We start from the raw sequence: 25776 nt of genomic DNA, 5'->3' as shown, positions 1-25776 counted from the left end.
GTCGACACTTATTCGCGATATCTCTACGTTGTCGAAATGAGAACAATTGATGCCGATGCTACTAATCTAGCTTTGAGTCGAATTTTTGAACTATGGGGATACCCATTGGCCATTCAGAGTGATAATGGCCCCCCATTTCAAAGTGAGAAATTTATCAAGACATGGGAGGACAAAGGTGTGAAAGTATGGAAATCTATTCCCCTGAGTCCCCAATCAAACGGAGCAATAGAAAGGCAAAATAGAGGAATCAAGGAAGCGCTTGCGGCAGCAAGAATCGATAAAGCAAATTGGAAATCAGCTCTGGACCGATACGTACATATGCACAACAAAGTAAGGCCGTTATCTCGTCTAGGGGTAACTCCTTTCGAGCTTTTAGTAGGCTGGAAATTCCGTGGTACATTTCCTCATCTTTGGAACGAACACGAAAATAATCTGGATCGGTCGGAAATACGAGAAAAAGATGCTATGTCAAAGTTGGAAAGTAAGCAATATGCAGACGAGAAGCGAGGAGCAAAGCCTTCGGATATAGTGGTTGGCGATACTGTGGTATTATGCAGATCCAAACGATGTAAAAGTGACCCCACGTTCAGTTCTGAAAAGTACATTGTTATTGCTAGAGATGGAGCCAAAATAGTTGTTTGTAGCGACCGTGGTGTTCAATTTTCTAGGAACGTTCAGGATGCTAAAAGGGTACCAGAAGGTTTAATCACGAACTCCCATGAAAGTTGTTCAAAATCGAGTGATCATCAAGAGCAATGCCCCATACTAGAGGATGTACAAAGAAGGCCAAATCGTGCATCGAAGAAACCTTCCAAGTTTAAGGACATGTTACTTTATACAATATTCGGATAAATAAAAAAAAATAGTTAAGAATTTTAAACCTGTTAAATATGAATAGAGCTAATAAATATCGTTAAAAATATATATATTAATATATATGTTTTATCGCCAATGAAAAGAAACACGAATTTAACACTTCTTGAATGAAGGAGTAGATACAGGGAGTAATGTAAGGAAGTAATGGAAGTGTATTCAAAAAATCTGTTCAGACATCATCTTATAATAAGCAGGCTTGGAAAAACTGGATGGAAACCAAGAAACAAGCTACCTTCAGTTATTGGTCTAATTTTGGCTCGCAAAGACGTTTTGAGAAAATATTCTCAAATAACTACACTCATGATGTTACGGATCATACAAAATTTGAAAATATGCATACAAAAAGCGTTACGAGGGAGTGGGTGGGTGTCGAAAATGACCATTTTTGGCGTTATGAAATTTCTGAATAAACCCTTTTTCGAGCGCCATTCACTTTTTCGTACGGAAAAATGTGCCGCTCAATTATTCCGCAAGTAAAAGTGACATTTCGTTCATACTGGATGAACTGTCAAAATTACTTAGGTAAAAAGGAGAAATTTAACTTGAGCGCTTTACGTTTCGCATACCACGCATAAGGTGTTAATTTTACCACCCCTTCCCCTAACGATGTTTTCAAAGAGATGCCAACAGTTTTGAGTTGAATTTTACTAGCGTGCGTGTTGTTGTGCCATCAGCCGCCGAACGGCTCTTTTGAAGCGATTTTGGAATTCCAGCCGCCCCTTTTCTGCAGAAAACAATCGAAGTCATCAAAAATCCAGACAGCAAAGTCTGTCACACCCTCAAAGTTTGTGCGGAATTTTGCCTTAATTTTCATTCAAAAGTGATCGAAAACATTGTGGAACTGTGCATAAAGTGTTCGAAAAAGTGCGTGAAGTGGAATTTCTCCGGGGAAAGTGTTTTCGGGAGGGATAGAGTGAAATTGAAAATTCCTGCGCTGGGCTTCTTAATTTTCTTCCTTTCGCTGGGCTAACTGGATCGACGGCCCAGGTGGCGCATTTCGAAAAGCGGAACCCAGTTTCGCAGTGTTGGTGATTTGTTTACCAAAACGCAGTCAACTTCTTCCGCGAGTCGGATCGATTTTGTGTACGAAGCTTTGCTATCTGCTGTGCGGGGTGAGAATCATTGCGATATTTGGTGACTCATCATCCTAGGCAGGGAAGGCGAACAAAATGGGTACCCTGTCGGATTTTGGGCAAGTGGCCCTGAAGTGGGACCCGAAGAATCTCGAGATCCGTACGATGTCGGTGGAGAAAACGTTGGAACCGTTGGTGCTGCAGGTGACGACCCTGGTCAACACAAAGGGACCCAGCAAGAAAAAGAAAGGTAAGAGGGGGGAAGTTCGATTGGGGGTTGAATGTTTTGGGATTCTAGCAATGGAATCTAACATAAGGCTCAACACGATAAGCTGATACCTGGACATCTTTATAAAAGGAAATGTTCAATATGAATGAAAACCAAAATACGTAAATTGGCAAGATGGACCGTGAGCGGTCTTAGCCGTCCAAGTGACACCACAAACAAAAAATACGTAAAGCACATACCGTAATTTCGGGTAAAATTGATCATTTTTTAAGGTTTTTTTGGTCTGTTTTCCACAATAATGACAATGTTAAACAACTGAATGCAGGAAAACAAGTACGAAGGTGAGCCTCATTGGCTCATGTACCAATATTTCCTAACAGATGTGATTTTAGGGCTAAAAATCATCTCTAAAATAAAAACTCAGGGGATCCCATTTCGGGGTGAAATTGATCATTGGTCAAAACCACTAGTGTTAGGTTTGAAAATAACTATACATACTCAATTTGGGCTCCCCGAATCCAAATAAGCTTGCTAAATTCTTAAAAATGCAATATTTATGGAAATAACGAACGATCAAAAATTGAAACCACCGCAGAAAACGCCTAAATGTAGGCAATTTCCTAAGGAATTTCCAAATGTCTTTCAAAAATTCAATAATTTGAATAAATTGAGCAAAAAGGTACCTATTTCAATGATAAAATCTGTTTCAGGGATATATGTCAAGCATCCTAAGAAACTTTCATGTTGACACCATGTCTCAATCCATGTTTAAAACTAGAAGTTTATAGATGTATGTCAATACCATACCGAACACGATTATGGAATTTTACATTATTTTCATAGAAATAAACGTTCTTTTATACAAAAAACTTCACAACACATAATTCGACAATAGTTGAGGCAAACAACGTTCATTTGCTACATTATGTTGCATTAATATTTGTGCTCTTTTAATGAGATAAAAATCGTGTGATTTGATCACAATAAATTCACCCTACTGATCAATTTCACCCGAATTTAAGGTATTTCAGGTAGCAGATCTTGTTTTAGAGACTTGATCTCCGTTTTAATTATTTTTATTATTAGTCTTTAATGCCACTATTTTTCTTTTTCTCCCTGCAGTTAATTCTTAAGCATAATTCTAGAGGCTCTCACGCTATAAAAAGCTTAATAAATTCTTTTGATGTTTTTTTTTCTGGAATATTTTCAGAAGCAGAAGCCTCTAAAACTTCCTACAGAATTTTCTATAAACTCTTACGGGAAGTTGTCTTGAGATTCCTCCAGTGATTTTACGGAATAATTAAATGGATTTATAAAGAATTTTCTCCAGGAATTCCAATGGAACTGCTTCCAGTAATTTCTACAGGAATAGTTCCTGACATTTTCTCAGATACTATTCCAGGATATCCTCCAGAGATTGTTTCCACTAATTCTTCCATTGATTTCTTCAGTAGTTACTCGAGCAGATCTTCCAAATATTCCTACAAGAGAAAAACCTCAGAAGTTTATACCAGATTTTACATATTTATTGATTTATTGATGTGCGAAGTCTTTCGATATTTTCAGCATTTTAATAGTTCGGCCTTATGCTTTCAATTTTTTTATATTATATTATATCAGCTTTCCGTAGGAAACACAATATTTTTGCATCAATTAACAACTTTCAATCGTTTCAGGTAAATCAAAACGCGCCAGTGCTTTGGTGGCGGCCGTCGAGAAAGCGACAGATATTTTCATCGAACGGGGAGAGCAAATCGCCTACGAAAATCCGGATATTACACAGGAAATGCTCTCGGCAGTGGATGAGGTGCGTAAAACAGGCTCAGCGATGAGCATTGCAGCTCGTGAGTTTTCCGAAGATCCGTGCAGTTCACTGAAACGTGGAAACATGGTTCGAGCAGCGAGGAATCTTTTGTCGGCCGTCACGCGTCTATTGATTCTCGCTGATATGGTCGATGTACACTTGCTGTTGAAGTCACTGCATGTCGTGGAGGATGATTTGGACAAACTGAGGAATGCGTCCTCCCAAGACGAACTGATGAATAATATGCGGCAATTCGGAAGGAATGCAAACGAGCTTATCAAACAGGCTGCCAAGAGGCAGCAGGAATTGAAGGATCCTCAGCTTCGGGATGATTTGGCTGCGGCTCGGGCTGTGCTGAAGAAGCATTCCACCATGCTGTTGACGGCTTCGAAGGTTTACGTTCGTCACCCGGAGCTGGATCTGGCCAAGGTCAATCGAGATCACATTTTGAAACAAGTGTGCGAAGCGGTTAACACGATCAGCGATGTTGCCCAGGGTAAGGCAACGTCCCCGCAGGATATCTACGTCGGAGCAGGTGAACTGGCAGCTGCTTTGGACGATTTCGACGAGGGAATCATCATGGATCCATTGGCCTACAATGAAGTTCGCTCGCGGCCGTCGCTGGAGGAACGTTTGGAGAGTATTATCAGTGCTGCTGCACTGATGGCCGATGCGGACTGTACCAGGGATGAGAGGCGTGAGCGAATCGTCGCAGAATGCAATGCCGTTCGGCAAGCACTGCAGGATCTGCTGTCGGAGTATATGTCGAATGTAGGTAGTTTTTCCTCGTTTGTGGAGAATTTTTTTCCTTGCTTCCATTATATACGAATATTGTGGTACTATCCAATCAGTATCGATTTCCTAACCCCAAATCTACCTGTTCTACGTATCGAAATTTTTGAATTTTCCCAACAAACGCGTATCTAATCTACTTAGTATGGAATGGTCTAAATAGATTTCAATCATTTATCTTTTACAATGTACAAGGTACTCCAATCTACTTTTAAGTTTCTTTATTGAGATTCTGCTCAGCGGATTCGAATACATTGAAAAGCGTTTTGAATTACGGCTGATTTGTTGCTGACAAGAAAAAATCGCCTATCTCGCCTATGCGTGGAAATTTTTTTGCCAGGAATAGTCAAGTAAATCGCATTTCTTTGATCGCAGTACGAAGTTGTGAAGTAATGTCATTTCAAATGAGGCTCTCTGTAGAAAATTTCTTGACCCATTCAGCCAAGGGATTTCTTTACTTTTCTAGAGCGAAATAGCATATACTTAGCTTTAGATAGTAATTCGTCAAAACATCAATTTCTAGTAACTTAGAACATGAAGAAATTGATGTTACGAGTCGCCTCTGGATCCAATACCTCTCTCAATTGGGACGTGATAGACATTCCAGAAAAAACGTTCAGAGACTCCTACGCAGTTATTTATGAATTTCTTTTGAGGTTCCTCGAGGAAAAGCTAGGAATTTTGCTAGCGATTCATCCAGAGATTTCATCTGAAATAGTTTCCGGGACTCCACTGGGAGTTCCTCGAGAGTTTCTTCCACAATTCTCCTCGAAAATACTCCAGCGATTCTCAAGGCAAACTTAGACTAATTTCTCCTGAATTTGATCCGGCAAATCCTTGAGCACTTCATGGAAATTACCTCCAGTAATTTCAACATGCATTATCCTGGAAATCCTCCCTTAGACTATCTAAGGATGTCATTTTTCCACTAATTCCATGGATTTCACCATTTGTAACAGTAAGTCAAACTTCCGAAGATCCATACAAGAGTTCTAAAAAAATCACAACGGTTTATATCACAGTTAAAAAGAACCCTATACGAATTTACTGAGGACTGAGCATGTTTCTCAGCTTAGTGTTTAATAAGCACTTCCACAGTTATTAACTGAGAGCTTTCTTTGCCAAAGTTGCCATTTTCGCATTCGTATCCGTATACCGGGGCCTAGATAGCCGTAGTGGTAAACGCACAGCTATTCACCATGACCATGCTGAGGTTCGAATTTCGCTAGTCGAAGATCTTTTCGTAAAGGAAATTTTCTCGATTTCCAGAGCATAAAGTATCTTCGTACCTGCCACACGATATACACATGCAAAAATGGTCAATCGGCAAAAAAAGCTCTCAGTTAATAACTGTGGAAGTGCTCATAAGAATACTGTACCAGTTGGGACGTCTTGCCAGAAAGAAGAAAAAGATACCGTATGGCAGGTACGATGATACTCTATGCCCAGGGAAGTCAAGGAAATTTCCATTACGAAAAAATCCTTGACAGACTGGGAATCGAACCCAGATACCTTCAGCATGGCTTTCCTTTGTAGCCGTGGACTCTAATCACTCGGCTAAGGAAAGCCCCAATGCGCTCTACCAAGCACATTGAAAGTCAAGAGTTCGATTTTCACTGAGAAGACGTGTAACTTTTCGCAAATTTCACTTCAATTTGTCCATTTAAACCAAGTTTGTCAATTTATCCATTAAATTCCAAGTTTTTAAAACTTCCACTCGGCTGGTTAGCCGCAAACACGATAAATTATAATAGAAAAAAGCCTATAAGAATTCTTATGCCTATTCTTCAAACTGGGTATTCTTCCAGGCATTCCGATTAGAAAGCCTTCAATTTATTTGGTTCCTCCCAGCAATTGCTTTCAAAATTACTCTAGGTATTAATCGAGAAAAGTTTTTGAAAACTCTTCAAAGAATTCTTCAACAAAAGTCGACCATGATGTTTCTTCAGAGTTTTCTCTAGGAATTAGGATGTAGGTTTCATCCAAGGATTACTGCAATTCTTTCAAACATTTCTCGAGTAATTTTCCGAGTAAAATCTGCAGCATGAGTTCTTTCTTATTGATGGCTTACACCGCTAAATACTACAGTAATTATTCCGGTAATTCATCCGATCATTTCTACACAAATTAATCTTGAGATTCCGTCCAACGTGGTTCTTCAAAAAATTCCTTCAGGAAAACGTTCAGGATATTATCCCGAGATTCGATTGATGTTTTATTTCAATGATTATCTTGAAAATTTATATACGAAATGTTTCGAAAGACTTTCAAAAGAAGCTTACTTCAGAATTTACAGAAGTTTCATTCGTCTTACTATAGAAGTACACCCTGTTGTGACCGGAGGAATCCAAGCTATTGATATTTTGCTTCTGTGCTTCTTAAGGTTCGTTGAAAGACTGATTTAAATCATCAAAATCATGACACTTTTCTATTTTCAAAGCCTCCTATGTTTCTCTCATTTCCAACTCATCTGAATCCTCTATCCTTCTCAACATTACTTCCCATCTCTACTCTAAATGTCTTAGCTTTAAAAAGACAATCTATTGAAATTTTTCAATAATATCACGAGCTTCCATACAATTATTAGTTTTATGAGATTTAATCCTCTAAAATAGCATAGCTCAGCATTACTAAAATTTTTAAATGATGAAATTATATCAAATCATTGATAGGTCAAAAAAATCGTCTGTTCTCTTCTATAAGGTACCGTGGGGCAAGTGGGTAATGCAATTCGCATAGTTGAGATTCTTCCAATTCTAGAGACTTTAAATTGAAACAAATGAGGTTGTGTATATTTTTTAGCTTGACTCCCACCATATATAAGCAGCATGCTGAAATTGATTTTTTTGAAAAATTGAAGAAAAAAATACAGAATTTTTTTTTGAAAAATGTCTTCTTACTTTTCACTTGCCCCAAAAGTGGGGCAAGTGAAAAGTTTACCGTTTTGAACAATAAATTCAAAAACAAACAGTTATATTCACGATTTCTATTAGCTTTAACGCTTGTTAAGGCTTCCCAATGAACAATAACATGAGTAACATGTAAACAAAGAAAATGTTATTCTTTTCACTTGAATTTTCTTCTGTTCAGTTATGTTAGTTGAAATGATTCGACAACATTATAACTGTAACATTTCCAATGTTAGTTCTTACATTATAGGACAGCATTTCTGCTCTGTAGAATTTCCACCGCTCGTTATTTGTTTTTGAGAAAGTCGGATATGACGTCGGATAACTCTTCGGGAGAAATCAAACGGAATCCTTCAATAACGTATTTAGGGTCTTTTTTATGTGGATAGACCCATTTTTATGTTTTGAACTAGCTTTACATAGACATTTCACGAGATTTCTGTGTGTTCTCTAATATTGCAACTTTTCAGTCAACGTCTTCCTTTTAATTGGCTGCCCGAAGTTGACATATTAATATTGTAATGTTAGGCAACATCTTTTAGAGAATTTCCATGATTTCTAATAGCTTTTAACGCTTGAGTATAGTGTTTCTTGAATTATCAGCACGTTATGTTTTTCTATGATAATTGCGAACCATGTTTACTTATGGCTACTTAAAGAGAAAGCACAAATTCAATCTATAATGATAAACTTTTCACTTACCCCACCTGATAAGAAAATTGACGGTGTTTAAATTTAGTTATTTTTAGATCTTCGTCGAATTAATTCTAAAACTTTTTTTATTGCAGTTTGAAACTGTCACAGAGGACAACTAAGAAGTGGCACAGGAAATTATTTTCCGCAACTTTTTTCCACTGAAAATATTAAAATAAGATTGTACGCCGCCAACTTGCTACGGAGTAACAGTTGACAGGTTAACAATTTTTCACACTATTATGCAATAATGGCTGAAAAATCTCAGAAATCTCTTACCTATCGTAATGTTCTCAATGACCTCAAAGGTTTACGCATGAGTTTAAAACGTTAATTCACATATTCAGTAAAATATATCAATTGTTTTCACTTACCCCATTTACCCACTTGCCCCGCGGTACCTTATACGTTTTCAATTGTGATAAACAAATTCTTTGCTATTGCAATTTTAAAAATAACTTTCCGATTTGCGGCTGAACAAAAAACTTCGCAGGACGGGAAATTTTCAAAACATTAGCAATACAGCCCTGTTACAAAACGGTTCAGTACTATTCGGTTCCTCATGATCTTATCAAGAAACCTCTACACTAAATCAGGTATCGAATGATATATATTTGTTTTTATCCCTTTTCTAATTTTTGTAATTAACAGACTATTTCTTTCACAGCAGTCATTGACAACGACATTAGTTGTCAAAAATTACGATGTCATGTTTCTTATGATAAGGGTAATTAATCATCAAAATAAGTATTTCAATGTATGTAGGTGATTTAAAAATCAAATATGCTCATCTTGAATTAGTACCGTGTTATTTTGGAACTCTTTCCTACTAAGTACATGGAATTAAATTTGATTTCTTATAAAATTTCTCAACTAAGATTTTTTAAAGAGCTCGTTTGCTAAATCACAATCATCGTTTCCAGTAATTTTCTAAGTTATTTTAAGATTTATTTAATGTCCCCGCGTGCCAGTTGATTGGGTTTAATTATTATTCTTTTTCTTAACTTGCATTATTCAATTTATTCGTAAAGAATTTCGGAGAGATTGACATATTTATTACATACTTTTATACACCATTCACCTCATTTCATTCACCAACTATCAAAGTATGGCCAAAGATTTGCTATCAACTCTGAGATGTGTGTTCAAAATTGTTTTCGTGTTTGACCAGCGGCATTCAATCTAGTACCCCAATAGAATGTTATTTCCACAACAACTAATTTTTGTAATGATAGTGTGTCAATGCAGTAATTCGTAAATATTTCTTTATTTCAACATCAAGATAACCATTGCAGAAGTCATCATGTCAATTAAATTAATCCAGTGTTATTACCATGTTGTTTTTGCAATAAATTCCTCTCATTGCAATAGATTTTTGTCGAAACTCTAAACCATTGCCACATTAAACAGCGCAATAGCATCCTGATGTGATAACACTGATTACTATAAATCCATCCCGTTTACAGTGATGGTTGATTATATAAGCTCATTTAATAAAATCACTATTTTTAAAAGGCACAACAACTTTACTTGTAATCGTTTGTCTACAAGAAAGTTTAATCCAAACCATTTTTCTGATAAGTCGTACTAAATCAGTCAGCAAGCCTAACTGTTCAACTATATTCACCGTGATACATATTCCTTCAGATTCCCATGGGATTCACTCAAAAAAATACGTTTTAAGCTCGTATGCTGATGTGGTGCCCTTGAATATTCAGAATAGTTTTTTTTATCAGCAAATATATCTTATGCTGACATAACAGGATTTATGAAAAAGACTATTGCGCAACATAAATGTGCCGATCAAACAGTCGTTAGCTAATAATAATATTCATATTTGTATTATCGAACCAAAGCCTTACACTATATTTTTAAACAGCATTTAATTACAGTACAACTTCAATTTAATTTTACAACACATTGAATAACATTAGATGATTATTTAGTTAGGATTGACAATCGTACTAGAACTCTGATATGCACAATTTTCATTCCTCAGAGCGATGTGACATTAATCAATCAAGCCCTTTTTATATTGAATAATTTGCATATTTATATTGCATACAAATTGTACATATTTGAATTTGTTTTCCTTCATGCCATTGAAAGATTGCAATGAACTTCATTTCCCTTTTATTTATCAAAGACTGCCATGCATTTTCCAATGTCAATATTTTTTCATAATGCTTTGTAAAAGAAAAGATACTGCACATTTGTATTTCATTCCATGTTATTGAGACTGTAAGCTTAGCCACGAAAGCCACGATTTTCGAGCATCAATTTAATCATTTTTACCAAATGCTTTTCTTTATAGACGAATAATAATTTTGCCGAAGAGCATGAGTAAAACACCAACAGTATCACGTGATTTGACTACGAATAAACTAATTATTCCAAATCTTGTAACTTGTTCCGCTCGTATTTTAACAAACAGCTAAAGGTGTAAATGAATCTATGAATCTAATTCAAACAACTCTGTCAAATAGTGTTTCAAGCTGTTAGACGTACACAACAGTTGACATACCGAGCAATATTCTATAAATTAGTTATCAAGCTACTCAATTCCGATTTAATCATTCTCTTCGTTTTTTTGTATAAGATACTATCGGTTCGGTACTACACAGTTTTTGTTCAATAAGATTTCTGTTCTCAGCAACAGAGGTTTGCAAAATAACTCAATCATTTTTTTTTCTATTTGGTTACTCTGCCTTCTCTATCAGAGACCATTTTCAATAAGATGCTTCGCCTTCTCAATCGAAGATCAATATCTGCAGGGTCCTCTGCCTTCCCTATCAGAGCCCAGTTTTTTTTATGAAACTCCGCCTTAACTATCGGAGCTCATTGGCGCTCTGCCTTCTCAATCAGAGCCCATCATTTACTTTGACGCAATCAGGTCCTGTAAAATCAAAATATGATTGAATTGCATATACCGTTATATTCTCTGATTTGCATTTTCGTGATTCCTTAGATTTTTCAACACTTCATATCTACATCTCAAGAATTCACTTCGGTTTATGGGAGACTTGAATGCGCCATTGTTGTGACCGGAGGAATCCAAGCTATTGATATTTTGCTTCTGTGCTTCTTAAGGTTCGTTGAAAGACTGATTTAAATCATCAAAATCATGACACTTTTCTATTTTCAAAGCCTCCTATGTTTCTCTCATTTCCAACTCATCTGAATCCTCTATCCTTTTCAACACACCCCTTATATAAAAAACGACAATTTTGGAGGGAATCCTAAAAAAAAATCTCCAGAAGCATCTCCGGTAGAAATTACCGTTAGACTTCTTGAAGATGTTCTAAACGGGAAACTTGGAAGAACTGAAGGATTTAGTACTTTCTCGAGAAAATTTTAAAATAATCTGTAGGGAAATTCCTGTTGGAATTTCTGAGGTTATTTCAGAGGTTGCTCTCTGAAACATTCCATTTTGAATTTTTGAAGGTATCTTCGAAGGATTCCTTAGGAATCTAAGAAACACTAGATAAACTCCTAAAGAAAGAAACTTTTGGCATATGAAACAGCTATTATGAATATTGACGATAAGGTTTGCCATTGATGCTAATTATGTCATATTTTTTTTCTTCAGAGATGATGAACTTCGAATTTCCAGGGGATTTTCTCTATTGACTTGAATTCGTAATTTAAAGCTGTTTCGTATGCCTGCTCTGTAATTTCGTTTTTAATTTTACTTAATGTTTAGGCTTGTTAATATTCTTGATTATAAAGATCATGTTTTCGTTTCTGAACACTTGAACTAATCAAGCAATCAATAGTTTACATGATGTGTTCCAAAAACTACCCAACTAAACCGGTGACATCTTTTCATGATGAATTTATATTATGCAGTGGCGATTCCCTAACCTTAAATCTACCTGTTCCACGATTACAAATCATAGACTTTCAAGAACAAATTGGTATCTTATAAGTAGAGCTTTGTTAGAAAGGAATATACCAATCAGTGTCGTAAAAATTCAGCCGAATGATACCCGATCAGTGCGAAAACGAACAAAAACAAACTCCGCTAGCAAGAAGCCAATCTGACTTCGAGCGCGAATGCGACGAGAAAGAGAGTGGGTGCAACACACACACACATTCAGTTTCACCTACTGTTGGTGTCATTTCAAAATTCAGTTTCACCTAGAGGCACTGAAATTGAAAATTGAATATAAAAAATTACAAATGAATTTTATATTACTGGTGTAAGAAAACGGCAATGTGATGCCTCCAGTTGATGAATCATGATTGTCTTTTAATAAAAAATACAACTTTTGCAATTTGCGGATGTTTTGTGGGGTATTCTGACGGAAATGATTTTTTTCACTAGGGAAATTGAATTTGAATGTCAGTATTGGATGAGAATTAGTGTAGCAAAAGTAATTGAAAAACTGAATGCACGTTCTACCAGATTCGTGCATGTATTGTCAAACAAACATTCACACAAAGAAGAATTCAACGATGACGGAGCCTACTGAGGATCGGCGTTGTTGACTGTATATTGAAATATGCAGACACTGATACCAATCATTTACTTTGTGCTTCATAATCTAAATTTGCCTAATTAGCCAATTTTAGATTTGTAGAACAGGTAAAAAGGGAGGTTACGAGTTGGGAGGTTGCATCTATTGGAAGTATTCTGTCAATCGAGGCTTGATTTTACAGTTGTTAGTAAAAACTTGCTTCTGGAAGGAGAAAAATCTCGTTAATAAAGTCAAACCAACCAACCTAGAACCTAATCATATATTCCGTTTGGGATAATGCCGTTTGTGAGTTGTTTGGCATAATTTGAAAAGAAAGATACTGTAGTGGTGTACATCAATATCCGGGACCATAAAATGCGTCATATATCATGTTCGCTCTATTTTTTTAAAGGAAATTGCATATCTTTGGTGTTGGACATACAGTCGCCTCTCCACATCTCGATATCAAAGGGACCATCGAGATAGGGAGAGATCGAGACAAAGAAGATTAATTTAATGAACACTAGATTGAAAATCATTCCGTTACTAGGAAAATAATAAACAAACAAACTTCATTTCGAGTTTTCAAATTGTTCTGAACCTCCTAAATCTGGTCTAGTAACCTTTGATTATGTTCATATCGACATATGGAGAGAAAATTGGGAACATGAAATCAACAGGAACATATCGAGATATGGAGATATCGAGATAAGGAGGATATCGAGATATGGAGAGAGAAATCGTATGCAGAATGAAGGGACCGAAGCAATCATCGACATAGGGAGAGATATCGAGATGTAGAACATCGAGATGTGGAGAGTCGACTGTATTTTTGTTTAAAATGTGCTTCGAGTTGTCTGGGATGGACATGATGGCCCTGGAAGTGATGTATAAGGCAATTCAAAAAAAAAAAAAAAAACTTGGTTTGATATTGGCTTCCTTGAAAATGAAGATTAGAGGTATGTCCTATCATTAACTGACAACGAATCGATCGTGAGCAGTTTATCAACACCTTTTTGTTTAATGGGAGGAATTAGATCAAATTTAATGTGTTTCAAAATTATGCCGAATGGATATTATGTCAAATGGCGATCATGTTAAACGACTGTTATGCCAAATGGCAGTATGTCAAACAGCTATTACCGTGTTAATTCGAAGTGTCCGGATGCTTCGAATCCCGGACACCGGCCTTAAATCACCAAAAAAATATTTTTCTGACAACTTTAAAGCATGAAAAATGTAGAAGACATCTTATTTATGGAATCGGAATAAGGTCCATAAACACCATGAAAAAGGCCAGTGTCCGGCTTTCGAAGCGTCCGGCAATTCGATGCAGCACGGTATGCCAAACGGGGTAAACTCGCTTTTCATGATGCCTTACGGGGTAAGATCTACAAATCTGAACACTAGTCTCATCTTGTGTGTCGAGCTGAGGTGTTATGTTTTGGTAATTCAAGGATTCACGGTATGAAGCTGTTACTGGCAACAGTTTTTGAAATTGAATCTATTTTACCTAGCAGATGGCTAAAGGGCTAAAGACTCGGAGTTTACTATCTATGAGACTACACTTGAAACCAGGGCAACAATCATGAGTATCGACTTAAGAAGGACTGTTAGATACTGTAATTCACATGAATGCTGACTACTAAATAAACATTCTAGCATGATACGGTTTTTCGACTACATAGTCCATTTTTGTAGTTTTCGGCGATTAGCCTAAAAGTTAAACAGGGATAGGACTAGAGTTCCGTAGCATGGTCGAATATCAGTACCACCGATTTAGTTACTCAAACTCGATTGTGTTTGATAAGAGGCGTGTCTTCCTTGAGGTGTACATAGCGGGACCTTTTCATCACATTCGATTTTTCATCAATCTTTGACGATCTCTGAACAAGAACTGTACAGAAATCATTACTTCATTATCATAGAAATGAAGTAATGCAACATACACTGTACACTAAGAATACGGGTAATGCCACAATAGATCTGAATAATGGTCGTAATGGATAATCCGAACAAAAAGAATGATAAATTTCGTTAAACTTCCAGATGGGAACGAAGGAACGCACCCCGGAACTAGAGCGTGCAATCGGTCAGATGTATCGCAAGACGAAGGATCTACGACGCCAGTTGCGGAAGGCCGTCGTGGACCACGTTTCGGATTCTTTCCTGGAGACGAACATGCCCTTGTTGGATCTGATTGATGCGGCCCGCTCCGGAAACGAGAAGAAGGTGCACGAGCGTGCTGAAACGTTCACCAAACATGCGGAAAAGTTGGTCGAGGTGGCCAACTTGGTGTGCAGCATGTCCAACAATGAGGACGGCGTTAAGATGGTCCGTTATGCTGCGGCTCAGATTGAAACTCTGTGTCCACAGGTGATCAACGCTGCGCTGATTCTGTGCGCCAGGCCAAACTCAAAGGTGGCTCAGGAGAACATGGAAGCCTACCGTCAGGCCTGGGAGAATCAGGTTCGTATTCTGACGGAAGCGGTCGATGACATTACGACGATCGATGACTTCTTGGCCGTATCGGAGAATCACATTCTGGAGGACGTGAACAAGTGCGTGCTGGCACTGCAGGAAGGCGATGCTTTGGATCTGCGGAACACGGCCGGTGCCATCCAAGGGCGGTCGGCACGCGTTTGCAACGTCGTCGAAGCGGAAATGGACAACTACGAACCGTGCATCTACACCAAACGCGTGCTGGAAGCGGTCAAGGTCCTGCGGGATCAGGTCATGTCCAAGTTTGCCCAGCGGGTGGACGTGGCAGTCGATGCGTTGTCGTCCAATTCTCCCAAAGACGTGGACGAGAACGATTTCATCGATGCCAGCCGGTTGGTGTACGATGGAGTGCGGGAGATCCGCCGAGCCGTGCTCATGAACAGGGTAAGTTTTGGGGTGAAATGGACGAAGCTTGATATTGCTGGCTTTGATTTTATGGGTTGAATCAATGATCTCAAAATCACGAAATAACACGAATTTCTCCCTTGCCACATCGCCTCCAAGGACGAAGAAGATCTCGATCCGGAAGATATTGAAGACGAGCAGTACACACTGGAAACTAGAAGCAAATGTAAGCCTCACGGGCGGTCTTAAGCTGTGACTAGGCCCTTGAGTATGACCATCTCTGTTTCAATGTTTGTGTGTCTTGCCATCTAGTTAATGCTAATGATATCCTATTAGTCACATCGTCCTTCCAACTCCTATGTATGGCCCATAAAAATGTAAAAATCGAAATATCATGTTAAATAACGCTTGTGTGTGCTAAACTCAAGTTCGTACCATTTTCGCATTTTCAACGGCCATACTGTAATTCGAAAAGTGTACAAATTCGTGTCATAAGTTTTTGTAGTAACCCATCGCAACCTTCCAGCTGTGTGTTTTGTACCTTTACAATAATTTAAACTATCTGCATTCTTTTTCTTTCCATACCTGTTCGTTTCTGTGCGTATTGTTTTCTGTATCATTTGTCCCGTCACATCCCAAAATCAAATCATCAAATCGCCATCAACATAATCCTTCAGAGCTCCGACGAGCTGGACACCGATACCGAGTTCGAACCCGTCGAAGACATGACCGTAGAAACCAGAAGTAGATGTAAGGATTGCGTGTTTTCTATGTTCTATGCGAGTAGGGTTAGAGTTGTAGCATTATAGTTATACGTTTGACTAATTGGTATTTGGTACAGGGTCCTAGTCTATTACTTATCACAATCTATGGTAATGAATTTGTAATGACAAATGAACCTTCCTTTGTGTTTAGCGAGCGCACACACGGGTGATCAAACCATAGATGAGTACCCGGACATCAGCGGAATTACCACAGCTAGGGTAAGTTGTTATCGAAATCTTACCGGTAACACACATCAGCAAACAGTACCATTGACAATTATAGGAAGCTATGCGTAAGATGAACGAAGAGGACAAGCAGAAGATCATGCAACAGGTAGAGCTGTTCCGTCGCGAAAAGCTGACGTTCGATTCGGAGGTGGCCAAGTGGGACGATACCGGAAACGATATCATCTACCTGGCCAAGCACATGTGTATGATCATGATGGAGATGACGGACTTCACACGGTTTGTTTCTCTGCTACTTTGATAGTTGTTAGCATTTTTCAATCGTCACTCTTTACAGCGGTCGTGGTCCTCTGAAGACCACCATGGACGTGATCAACGCTGCCAAAAAGATCTCCGAAGCGGGCACCAAGCTGGACAAGTTGACGCGGGAGATCGCCGATCAGTGTCCGGAAAGTTCCACCAAAAAGGATCTCCTGGCGTACCTTCAACGCATCGCGCTCTACTGCCATCAGATACAAATCACCTCCAAGGTCAAGGCTGACGTACAGAACATCAGCGGTGAGCTGATTGTATCAGGGGTAATTGTAAAATTTGTTCCATTTTCTTTAGTTGAGCGATATAATCTACCGTTGACGTTTGCGTTTTCCTTTACCTTTGCAGCTGGACAGTGCCACTTCGCTCATTCAGGCGGCTAAGAATCTGATGAACGCCGTGGTCTACACGGTAAAATACTCCTACGTTGCGTCTACCAAATATACTCGCCAGGGAACCGTTTCGGTAAGTGTCGGCGAGGGAGTTCGCTGTCCTCTTTTCTACCCCCCGATTTCCACCTCGGATTCCCAAATGGTATTTGCAATCGGAACCAATTGTCTAATCAACTAACCTCTTTCTCTATTCCCCACTTCTGTAACTAACGGGAACGTTGCACCCTGTTCAGAATTACGTAAGTTGTTCTCTCTCTCTCGGTGTTGCCAAGATTATTCGTCTGTACATTCGCCTCTTTCCTAACCTACATGTCTTTTTCTCCAAAATCTGGATGTATATATCTTAAAAAGCATTCTCCTGAGTTGATTTTCACAAACACGACACCGAACAGACAGCAACAACCCACATTCTAACCCAAACGTAGCAGTAGATGAAAGTAACAACTCAAGCATGATTTTTCAAATCGGCGTATCTAACACTCGGATGGTTTCGAGAAAAATGCGATGCAAAATATTGTAAAGCATTTTAAATCCTGTTTAAAATGTTTTGCATTTTTTCTATTGCGATGTGTACTATAAGTTGAAAAAAAGAACACTGTTTCTAACCACTATTAAACAAATCCGATTTGTTTTGAATTTAATTGAAAAACAGGTAAAATTAGAGAATAAACCCTTTTGCTTTGTGCTGCTCACATACACCATGGATGATTCGTCGATACCATACCTTGATTGATACATACACCTTGCTTGATGCGTCGGTTTGACAGTTCGTTTTGCACATCCGTCACGTCATATACACCAGTATTGTTTTGAAGTTGCACATACACCGGTTTGCAAATTCCCATAAAACTTATTAAACTTAGTCAATTCGTCAGTTTCAACTTTCAACGACAACGAATATTAGTTTCCGAATGTTTCCAATTTCAACTCGACTAAGAGGAGCACCGGACGGAGCCGTAAATAACAAAAGCAGGAGGAGAACAGTTCTTGTGCGAAATTTGGTGAGAAATATTGTCTTAAACCGAATACTGATGATGTTCTACATCAGTTTGCCGACCCGTCAGTTCGCTCAACTGTGGAAATCCAATTCTCTCGATTTCCAACATGTTTAGTGATTTGGAAACAGTATGACGTATCTGGTGTTCGAAATTTTATGTTTTGATTCTACATATAGGTCGCTTTACTATGAGCATATGTACGGTGTATGTGCTAGCATGAAAAATGTTGACAGTTGAGTCGCTTTGCAAACGAAGGGTGTATGTAGCCAAATTAAAAACACTGAGTAAAGTGCACATAGGGCATAATTTTAATTTATTTCTAAAAATCAAAAATTGGATGTAGGAATACTTTTAAAGACACAATAGGTAGATTATGCGTTTGTCAAGCCCATGCAAAGCAAATCTCGATTTGTTTATTTTTGCAGATACGTCGGATTGAAAAGTTTGGCTTGAACTCATGAAACACTGTATTCTCATTTCGTTAGCTTATTTCTTTCGTTTTCAAAATTCATACGGTTGGAAATGTTGATTCGGTGTAAGTGTATGCTTCGACAACCATTCTAGGCTGATAAATTGCGGCTAGCTATTGGGAGTGGGCGAGGTACGTCGAATACGACCCCTGGAAATGTCTAGAACAAGTTTGAATAGCTGTTGATCTCCGCGGTCGAAAACTGTTCCTCTATGCGCTCTACATCGCACCCGATCTACCTCGGGACAACGCTATCTTCGATACTCACTGTCAATCGATTTTCGTTGCTTCTCAGATCGATAAGGTCCTCCATATGGTCTCCAAAAGCTTCGTACAGCTGTAGTGCCGTTATGCTTTCCTAAATAAATCACGTAGTCAATGAGAACGGATGTAGCTTGGATCTTTGCTTGATGATGAGCGTCCTTGATCTCAGTGGCACCTTGTCCACTAGTTGAGGATGTCCCACAGCACCCTTTATTGATCATTTCCGTCGATAGTCCTTGCCAATTGTTGACCAGTCTTAACTAGGAATATGTCTTGGTCTTGGATGGTACACGTCATTGACAGGCACGTCCCGATAAGAGTTCATCTCCATGATTCTAGGCTTCCTTGGCAGACTATATCACAAAATCATATAAAAAAAATCTGCTTTTCGTATGTTTACCGAGTTTCTCTCAGATATAGGGAAAGTGTACCAGTTATGGCCATAGTGGTTCCCTATTTCGCCATATGTGATATTTTGATAACTTTCACATTTGAAATCTTTTAGAATGTTTTAACATCAAGTTCTATCTTAAATCTAACTATTATAACACACAAAAATGTTCAAAATTTGAAGGCATAAAAGTAATCACGTATGGCGAAATAGGGAACCATTATGTCCATAACTGGTACACCTACCCTAACTATGTTAGGCACAACATTGAATATGTACGAGTCAGTCGTCAACCAGTAATCGAATGAATATTTAAATTTAGGCAAAATCTTCCAAAAATCTAATTCGGAACTTTCAGAATATCAGAAAGAGGTTCATAACGGCTAGTTTACAGTTGCTTTTCGGATGAACCCTCTTTGATATTTGTACCAAGGCTTGTCACATTCTTCCTTCCATATGATCCTAAAGCCATTGTTACGAAGTCACTAATATTAGGTCTGCTACTCCAAATTTCTTCGGCAGACATTCCTTCAGACCGACTCCCAATTCCGCCGATCGAGTTGTTCATTGATGTCCTACGACATATGTTGATCACACTCTTTAGCCCATACGTCTTGTAGCAGTATCTTACCGTGTACTAGAAGCAGGTCGAACAAGCTCATCACAATCCTGACGATCTCGCGCTTATTAGTGATGTGACCTTTGACGAGTATAGCTTGCTGAGCTTCTCTCATCCCGAATGTGTACGCGAAGACGTCCTCGTATGGAACCCATTTCATGCCAAGCACCGACTGTAGCTTGCACATGTTGCACAGATTCAACTGAGAACAGGTACTTTGCTGGACGTGTCGAGATTTGCCTGCAAATTTTTGTTTTAGTGGATTGCTCAATCAAGTTGCAATGCCAACCTTGAAAAATGATTTAGCTCGCTTTTTGCTTTGAAATGATCGAGACGTGGTAGGTACCTGGTATTTTCTCCAACTGCAGAGATTAAACGAGAAATTCTGGTCTACCGTCGAGCCAACACAAGGTCCACGTATTGTAAACTTGCGAGTTAAAGTTGATAGGGAAAGGACAAATACGACTTTATGCGCTCTGATATCAGGGAATTCGAATACTGAATCTACGGCATCTTCTAGTGGATCGTTGTTGCACTCCATAGTTAGTCTAGACCATCCAACACAATTCCGAAAAGTCAGCCACTTGTTACTCCTTTAGATCGCACCCTGCTTCTACTACTCGTCAAAGCCTCCTCTCGGAAGAAGGCCTGTCGTTATTCGAGCGTCCTTTCGGATCTTTTTCGCTTCAACTGCAATTAGGATTCCTGCATTTCCGTTTGCGCATCTTCCGCTATTCGCCCTTTTTGCTTCAGCCGGCGTTCCTCTTCGTATTATCGAATAAGGTTTCACGAACAAACTGATAAGATTGATCAAGGCGACGATGGAGCGAGTGAGGTGCATACAAATCCAAGTATCAGGGACACTCTCGAGTCCCTTTGAACCTCGCAGTGGGTTACGGCAAGGTATGGCCTTTCGTGTTTACCCTTCAACATTGTGTTAGATGGTGTTATGAGAAGAGCGGGGATAGACACGAGTGGCACGATCTTCAGAAAATCCGTTCAGCTGCTTGGTTTCGCCAATGACATTGATAACATCCGACTAAGGGCTGAAGCTAAGTGAAGGGGTCTAAGCATCAATGCAATGTGTCGAAGACGACAGATTCAAGAGAGGACACAGCACGCCCCCATCTCGAGTTCATATTGACGGTGGTAAAATCGAGGTTGTTGAAGAATTTGTGCACTTGGGCTCACTGGTGACCGCCGACAGCGAAACCGGCAGAGAAATTCAGAAACGCATCGTTTCTGGAAATCGTGCCTACTTTGGACTTCGCAAAACTCTTCGATCGAGCAAAGTTTGCCATCGCACGAAATGAATCATCTACAAGACGCTGATTAGATCGGTACTCCTCTATGTGCACGAAACATGGACCCTACGTGCAGAGAATCAACGCGCCCTTCTTGGTGTTCTTGAATGGGAGGTTGGAAGGTTGCGGTGGGCCGGGCATGTCACTAGAATGTTGGACCACCCGGTGAAAATGGTTCTCGAAAGCAATCCGACCTGACACAAACGACGTGATGCGCAGCGAGCAAAATGGCTCGATCAAATTGAGGACGATCTCATTTAGAATGCGTGGCTGGCTACGGGCAGCCATGGACCGAGTCTAATGGAGACGTCTCTTACGTACAGCAGAAGCAACCGAGGCTTTAGGTTGTGACGCAATTATACCGAGAAAATTGGAGCCAAGGAATCAGCGGCGTCCTGCATATTGGTAGAACGACAGACTCACCCTCCGTGCAGCCTGCTTATGAGCCAGACGACGCGTGCAGAGAGCTAGATCGGAAGCCAACATGGAAGAGCGTAAGGTGACCTACCGGCTGGCCAGAGCCGCGTTCAAACGAGAGATAGCGACGAGTAAATGGAACTGCTACACGGAGTTGTGCCGAAAAGTTGACGCATATTGAGTATTGCTAATGAAGATCACCAGCTGAAATGTGCCCCGACAAACTGAAGTTGATAATCCCTGTCCTACGCATGCTCCCACCGCGTGGCCGCCCACACCAAATGCTGACGTAGGTGAAAAAATGCCGACATCCAAGTTTCCAACGCCGAACTGATAACGGTTGCGAAAGGATTGAAACTGAACACAACTCCTGGTCCAGATGGTATCCTTAACGTAGCGCTAAGGACTGCAATCTTGCCTTTCCCAGATAGGTATATTTAGGACAGCGTTGCAGAAATGTGGTAGAAAGCTGCTTCCCAGACAGATGGAAGGTGCAGAAGCTGTATTGCTGCCAAAACCGGGAAAGTTGCCAGGAGATCCTGCTGCATATAGACCAATATGCTTGCTGGATACTCTTGGTAAACTTCTGTAGAAGGTCAACGAAGGAAACGGCGGTAGTTCCACAAGGATCCATACTTCGGCCAACACTATGGAATATGATGTACGATGGAGTACTAACCTTGACACTGCTGAATCGACTTGAGATCGTCGGGTTCGCAGACGACATCGTTCTTACGATAACTGGCGAGATCCTGGCATTTGGCCGATCAAAGTCCAGTTAGAGTAGTTTCCCTTCACCGGAATCGCAGGATCGACCTCGGCGACTGCCCGGATAGCATCGGTTCGGGAGATCTTCCGCCGCCGGGGAAATCTTTATCGGGGCAGCATAGATCCACCACTGGGAACTACTCTGAGTAGTACGTAGGCTTGAGTTGTCGAAGTGCCAGTAAACTAGAAGCCATCTTCCATACTCCACCGGCCAGTATCGAAGCATGAAGAAGCTGGTAGCCGGAGTAGGCTAGCTCCACCGTCGGGGACTAGGCCGAGTAGCATCGATCGTCGCAAACCAGTTCTGGATCGTCGGGGCGCCAGTGAACCGGAATCATTGAACCGACCTCGACATTCAACTGGTCAACCAGGAGAGCTCGAAAAGCAGCAGCGGAGAACGTCGTCGTCGTAGAGCAACGAAATGCACATGAGCGTCCAGTAGAATTTCAACAGGGCTCTGACGCGAGGCCAGCTCAAGGTAAGTATGCGTTTTCGTATAGAAAGCTGCCCTTACCCAATCTTCAAATGACAGTTGGGCAAAATGAGTAGTTGCAGAGACACCGTAGAAATGTCGTGAGCAGCGTTTTTGATGACATTAAGCTCCAACGGCGAACCAGCAGAATAGGTAGATGCTGAGACTGACGAAATGCATGAGCACAGCCCTTCCACGAGGAAGTTGCGTGATGTAATTCTGGGGAAGATCGAGGCGCAGTAGGGAAAGTTTTCTAGTGGTTAAGCACGCTTAACGTGAGTCCCACACCGTGCCAACCCACAACAGGCCAGGCAAAAAAGTCTTCCTGTACCCTACTACAAATAAAAAAAACATGGCCTTAGCCTGACTGGCAAGGTAAAGTAAGGCGTTCCTCTTCGGTTAGTCGATCTCTTCTCATGTCCTTCTGCTACTGCAATGCTTCTTATTGAAGCCGTTGCTCTTTTGCTGCTGCGTTGAGCTCCAACTCTTCCTCTAACACCTTTGCACGGACAATGGCAGTTATACTCTTCGGCGATTCGGAGAGCCTTCGCCGGAAATTTGAAGGACACCTCTGGCTGTAGGTCCCTGCTTGACCAGGCATTTCTTACAAACATAACTGACTTTTGATTGGTTCACGTTACCATCAACTCCAGTGCAACCGAAGTGCTTCAACAATATCTATGTTGCAAATATTCAGTGAAATATCGTTTAAAAATTACGACAATGTTACTTCAGTTTCTCAACGCTTTCTTTTTCTCATGATTGCTTACTTACTTTTGATGGAGCTACGTCCTTCAAGGCATGACTTGCGCCACTATGTCACGCCAAAAAACTCTGTCCATGGCTGCTTGCCTCCAGTTTCTCGTTCGACCCACACTTCCAAGATCCTATTTGTTCACACAACCTAGCTCTTTGCGCCCTTTTTCTTCCTGTAGCGGATTCGAGTTGCACGCCATTTTAGCGAGATTGTTATTCGACGTGCCCGACCATCGCACCCTTCTGGCTTTGGCGAGTTGGCACGTCTCACTGTGTTGGTGTTCCGCCTCTGTGCCATTCACGTGTTCATCATAGTGCTGCTGCTTCTATTCTAATGAGACAACTACGCTGCACATGGTAGTAAAGGTACAGCTTTAAACTCCCATTCCCATATACGAGCTTAAAACCCGTCACCTTGCCGTTTCGATCTGCGAAATTCTGAAAACTCGAGACAGAGACCTTGCTACTCCGATTACACTTGACCCATTGTCGCCTTCATCATTCGTGGCGGTTTCTCCAAGAAATTGGTTTTTGAGGGTATTGGAAATCTTGAAGTCCACTCCAGTCTGTGAAAGCTGAAAAGGTTGTTAAGACATCGAAAAAGTCTTATAAATCAACTGCGGTAAGTTCGGTTATGAAATATGAATTATGGAAGATAATTCTAAGGTAAGTTTGTAAATAGTAGGTACTTGACTTACACCGAATCATACACGCTTGCATCACCGCTAGTTGAAGATCACTAGTCGGCTCAGTATCTTTCCACTCATATTATAATCGTCATTCATAACAATTTTATTCTCCAACTTTATTTCAAACTGGCAATCGGTCGTTTCGTACAACGCATCCTCATATCCCTCTATTCCCACTTATTCCCCATTCGCAGTCTCCGATCGTGGTCTGGAAGATGAAGGCCCCGGAGAAGAAACCTCTCGTTCGCCCGGAAAAGCCCGAAGAGGTCCGTGCCAAGGTTCGACGAGCATCCCAGAAAAAGGCCCAGAATCCGGTGCACGCCCTGTCGGAGTTCCAGAGCCCAACGGACGCCGTTTAAATCTATCGCGCAATCGAAATCTCCCGAATTCCTGTGGCTATAGCAATGGCAGCTCACGATTGTGGTCGGTGATGAGGTTATTGCTATACGGTAACTATTCTATAATTAAAAGACAAAACACAGATACATCTACCTATTCAATAGTGATTTTTGTATGAGTTTTCACGCCTACGTTATTTGCACTAGCACTATTATCGGCGAAGGGATAAGCGAAAGTCATATAGAGTAGAAATTTATTCCAAATAAATTTTTTATTTATTTTTTGTCACTTATTAAAAGCTATATTTTTTACAAATGGCGAACAAAGACGTTAAAATGACTGAAAGAATATCGCATTATAGAGGTTGTAAGAGAACGAAGCGCGACGCATTTTTCGGTATTGAAAACCCCATTTTTAAATGACATGAGCTGCTGTTTTGTGATTCTACAAGAAAACTTCATTTTATATTTATTTTATAAACTATACAAATATGCAGTTCTTTCTTAATACATCATTTTGCGAGCATTGATCAGTATTCTAGAAATGAAGCAGACATAGTATTCACTGGATGGCATAAATAATAATCTATATAGAACATGGATAACTTTTACCGTTGAGCATTTGCCGAATTTATCTCTCAATATGTGAGAATATAAGTATAAAATCTTAATCGATGTTTGTAACGAAACAGATATATGGAAGCTCAAAACAATTATCTACTGGGAAAAGGGAGTGCCAATATTGTTCAGAAAAAAAGTAAATTTAGAGCCTCCCCAACTTGACTCGACTTAACTATTTTATGATAGTGTTAAAACGAACAATGATGTTACGAAAGAATTAGAATGTATCGCAAAGAAACAATTTTTAACTCAATACTGCACTCCAAGAACACACGCATGACACGCATACACTTATACCATATACGAATAAAAAAAAACTATTAGACGACGGAA

The 25776-nt window shown here is 39.8% G+C and overlaps 1 protein-coding gene across 6 annotated transcripts; it reads left to right on the top strand.

Annotated features, from left to right (window-relative positions):
• Positions 1 to 1587: 1587 nt before the first annotated feature.
• LOC5578929 (catenin alpha) lies at positions 1588 to 25776 on the top strand. 6 transcript variants are annotated; one of them, XM_021837506.1, is made up of 10 exons: positions 1588 to 2199; positions 3855 to 4753; positions 14886 to 15722; positions 16361 to 16433; positions 16599 to 16666; positions 16731 to 16912; positions 16971 to 17217; positions 17294 to 17410; positions 17571 to 17576; positions 24679 to 25776. In XM_021837506.1, the coding sequence occupies exons 1-10, from the start codon at positions 2046 to 2048 to the stop codon at positions 24841 to 24843; spliced, it is 2748 nt and encodes a 915-aa protein (XP_021693198.1). In that variant the 5' UTR covers positions 1588 to 2045; the 3' UTR covers positions 24844 to 25776. The 6 variants fall into 6 exon arrangements, with proteins under 6 accessions (XP_021693198.1, XP_001657217.2, XP_021693202.1 ...); XM_001657167.2 differs by having other exon boundaries at positions 1589 to 2199; positions 16971 to 17211; XM_021837510.1 differs by lacking the exon at positions 16361 to 16433 and adding an exon at positions 15843 to 15909 and having other exon boundaries at positions 1589 to 2199; positions 16971 to 17211.

This window comes from Aedes aegypti, chromosome 1, assembly GCF_002204515.2.
Source record: "Aedes aegypti strain LVP_AGWG chromosome 1, AaegL5.0 Primary Assembly, whole genome shotgun sequence".
Taxonomy (NCBI): domain Eukaryota; kingdom Metazoa; phylum Arthropoda; class Insecta; order Diptera; family Culicidae; genus Aedes; species Aedes aegypti.
This window is presented reverse-complemented; position numbering and strand designations above follow the sequence as displayed.

Bases quoted from the DNA above. Each gene is read 5' to 3' on its own strand.
- LOC5578929 (XM_021837506.1), top strand. From the start codon at position 2,046: ATGGGTACCCTGTCGGATTTTGGGCAAGTGGCCCTGAAGTGGGACCCG. The intron at 16,434-16,598 runs GTAAGGATTGCG...CTTTGTGTTTAG, and splicing joins CGTAGAAACCAGAAGTAGAT to CGAGCGCACACACGGGTGAT. The intron at 16,913-16,970 runs GTTTGTTTCTCT...CACTCTTTACAG, and splicing joins GAGATGACGGACTTCACACG to CGGTCGTGGTCCTCTGAAGA.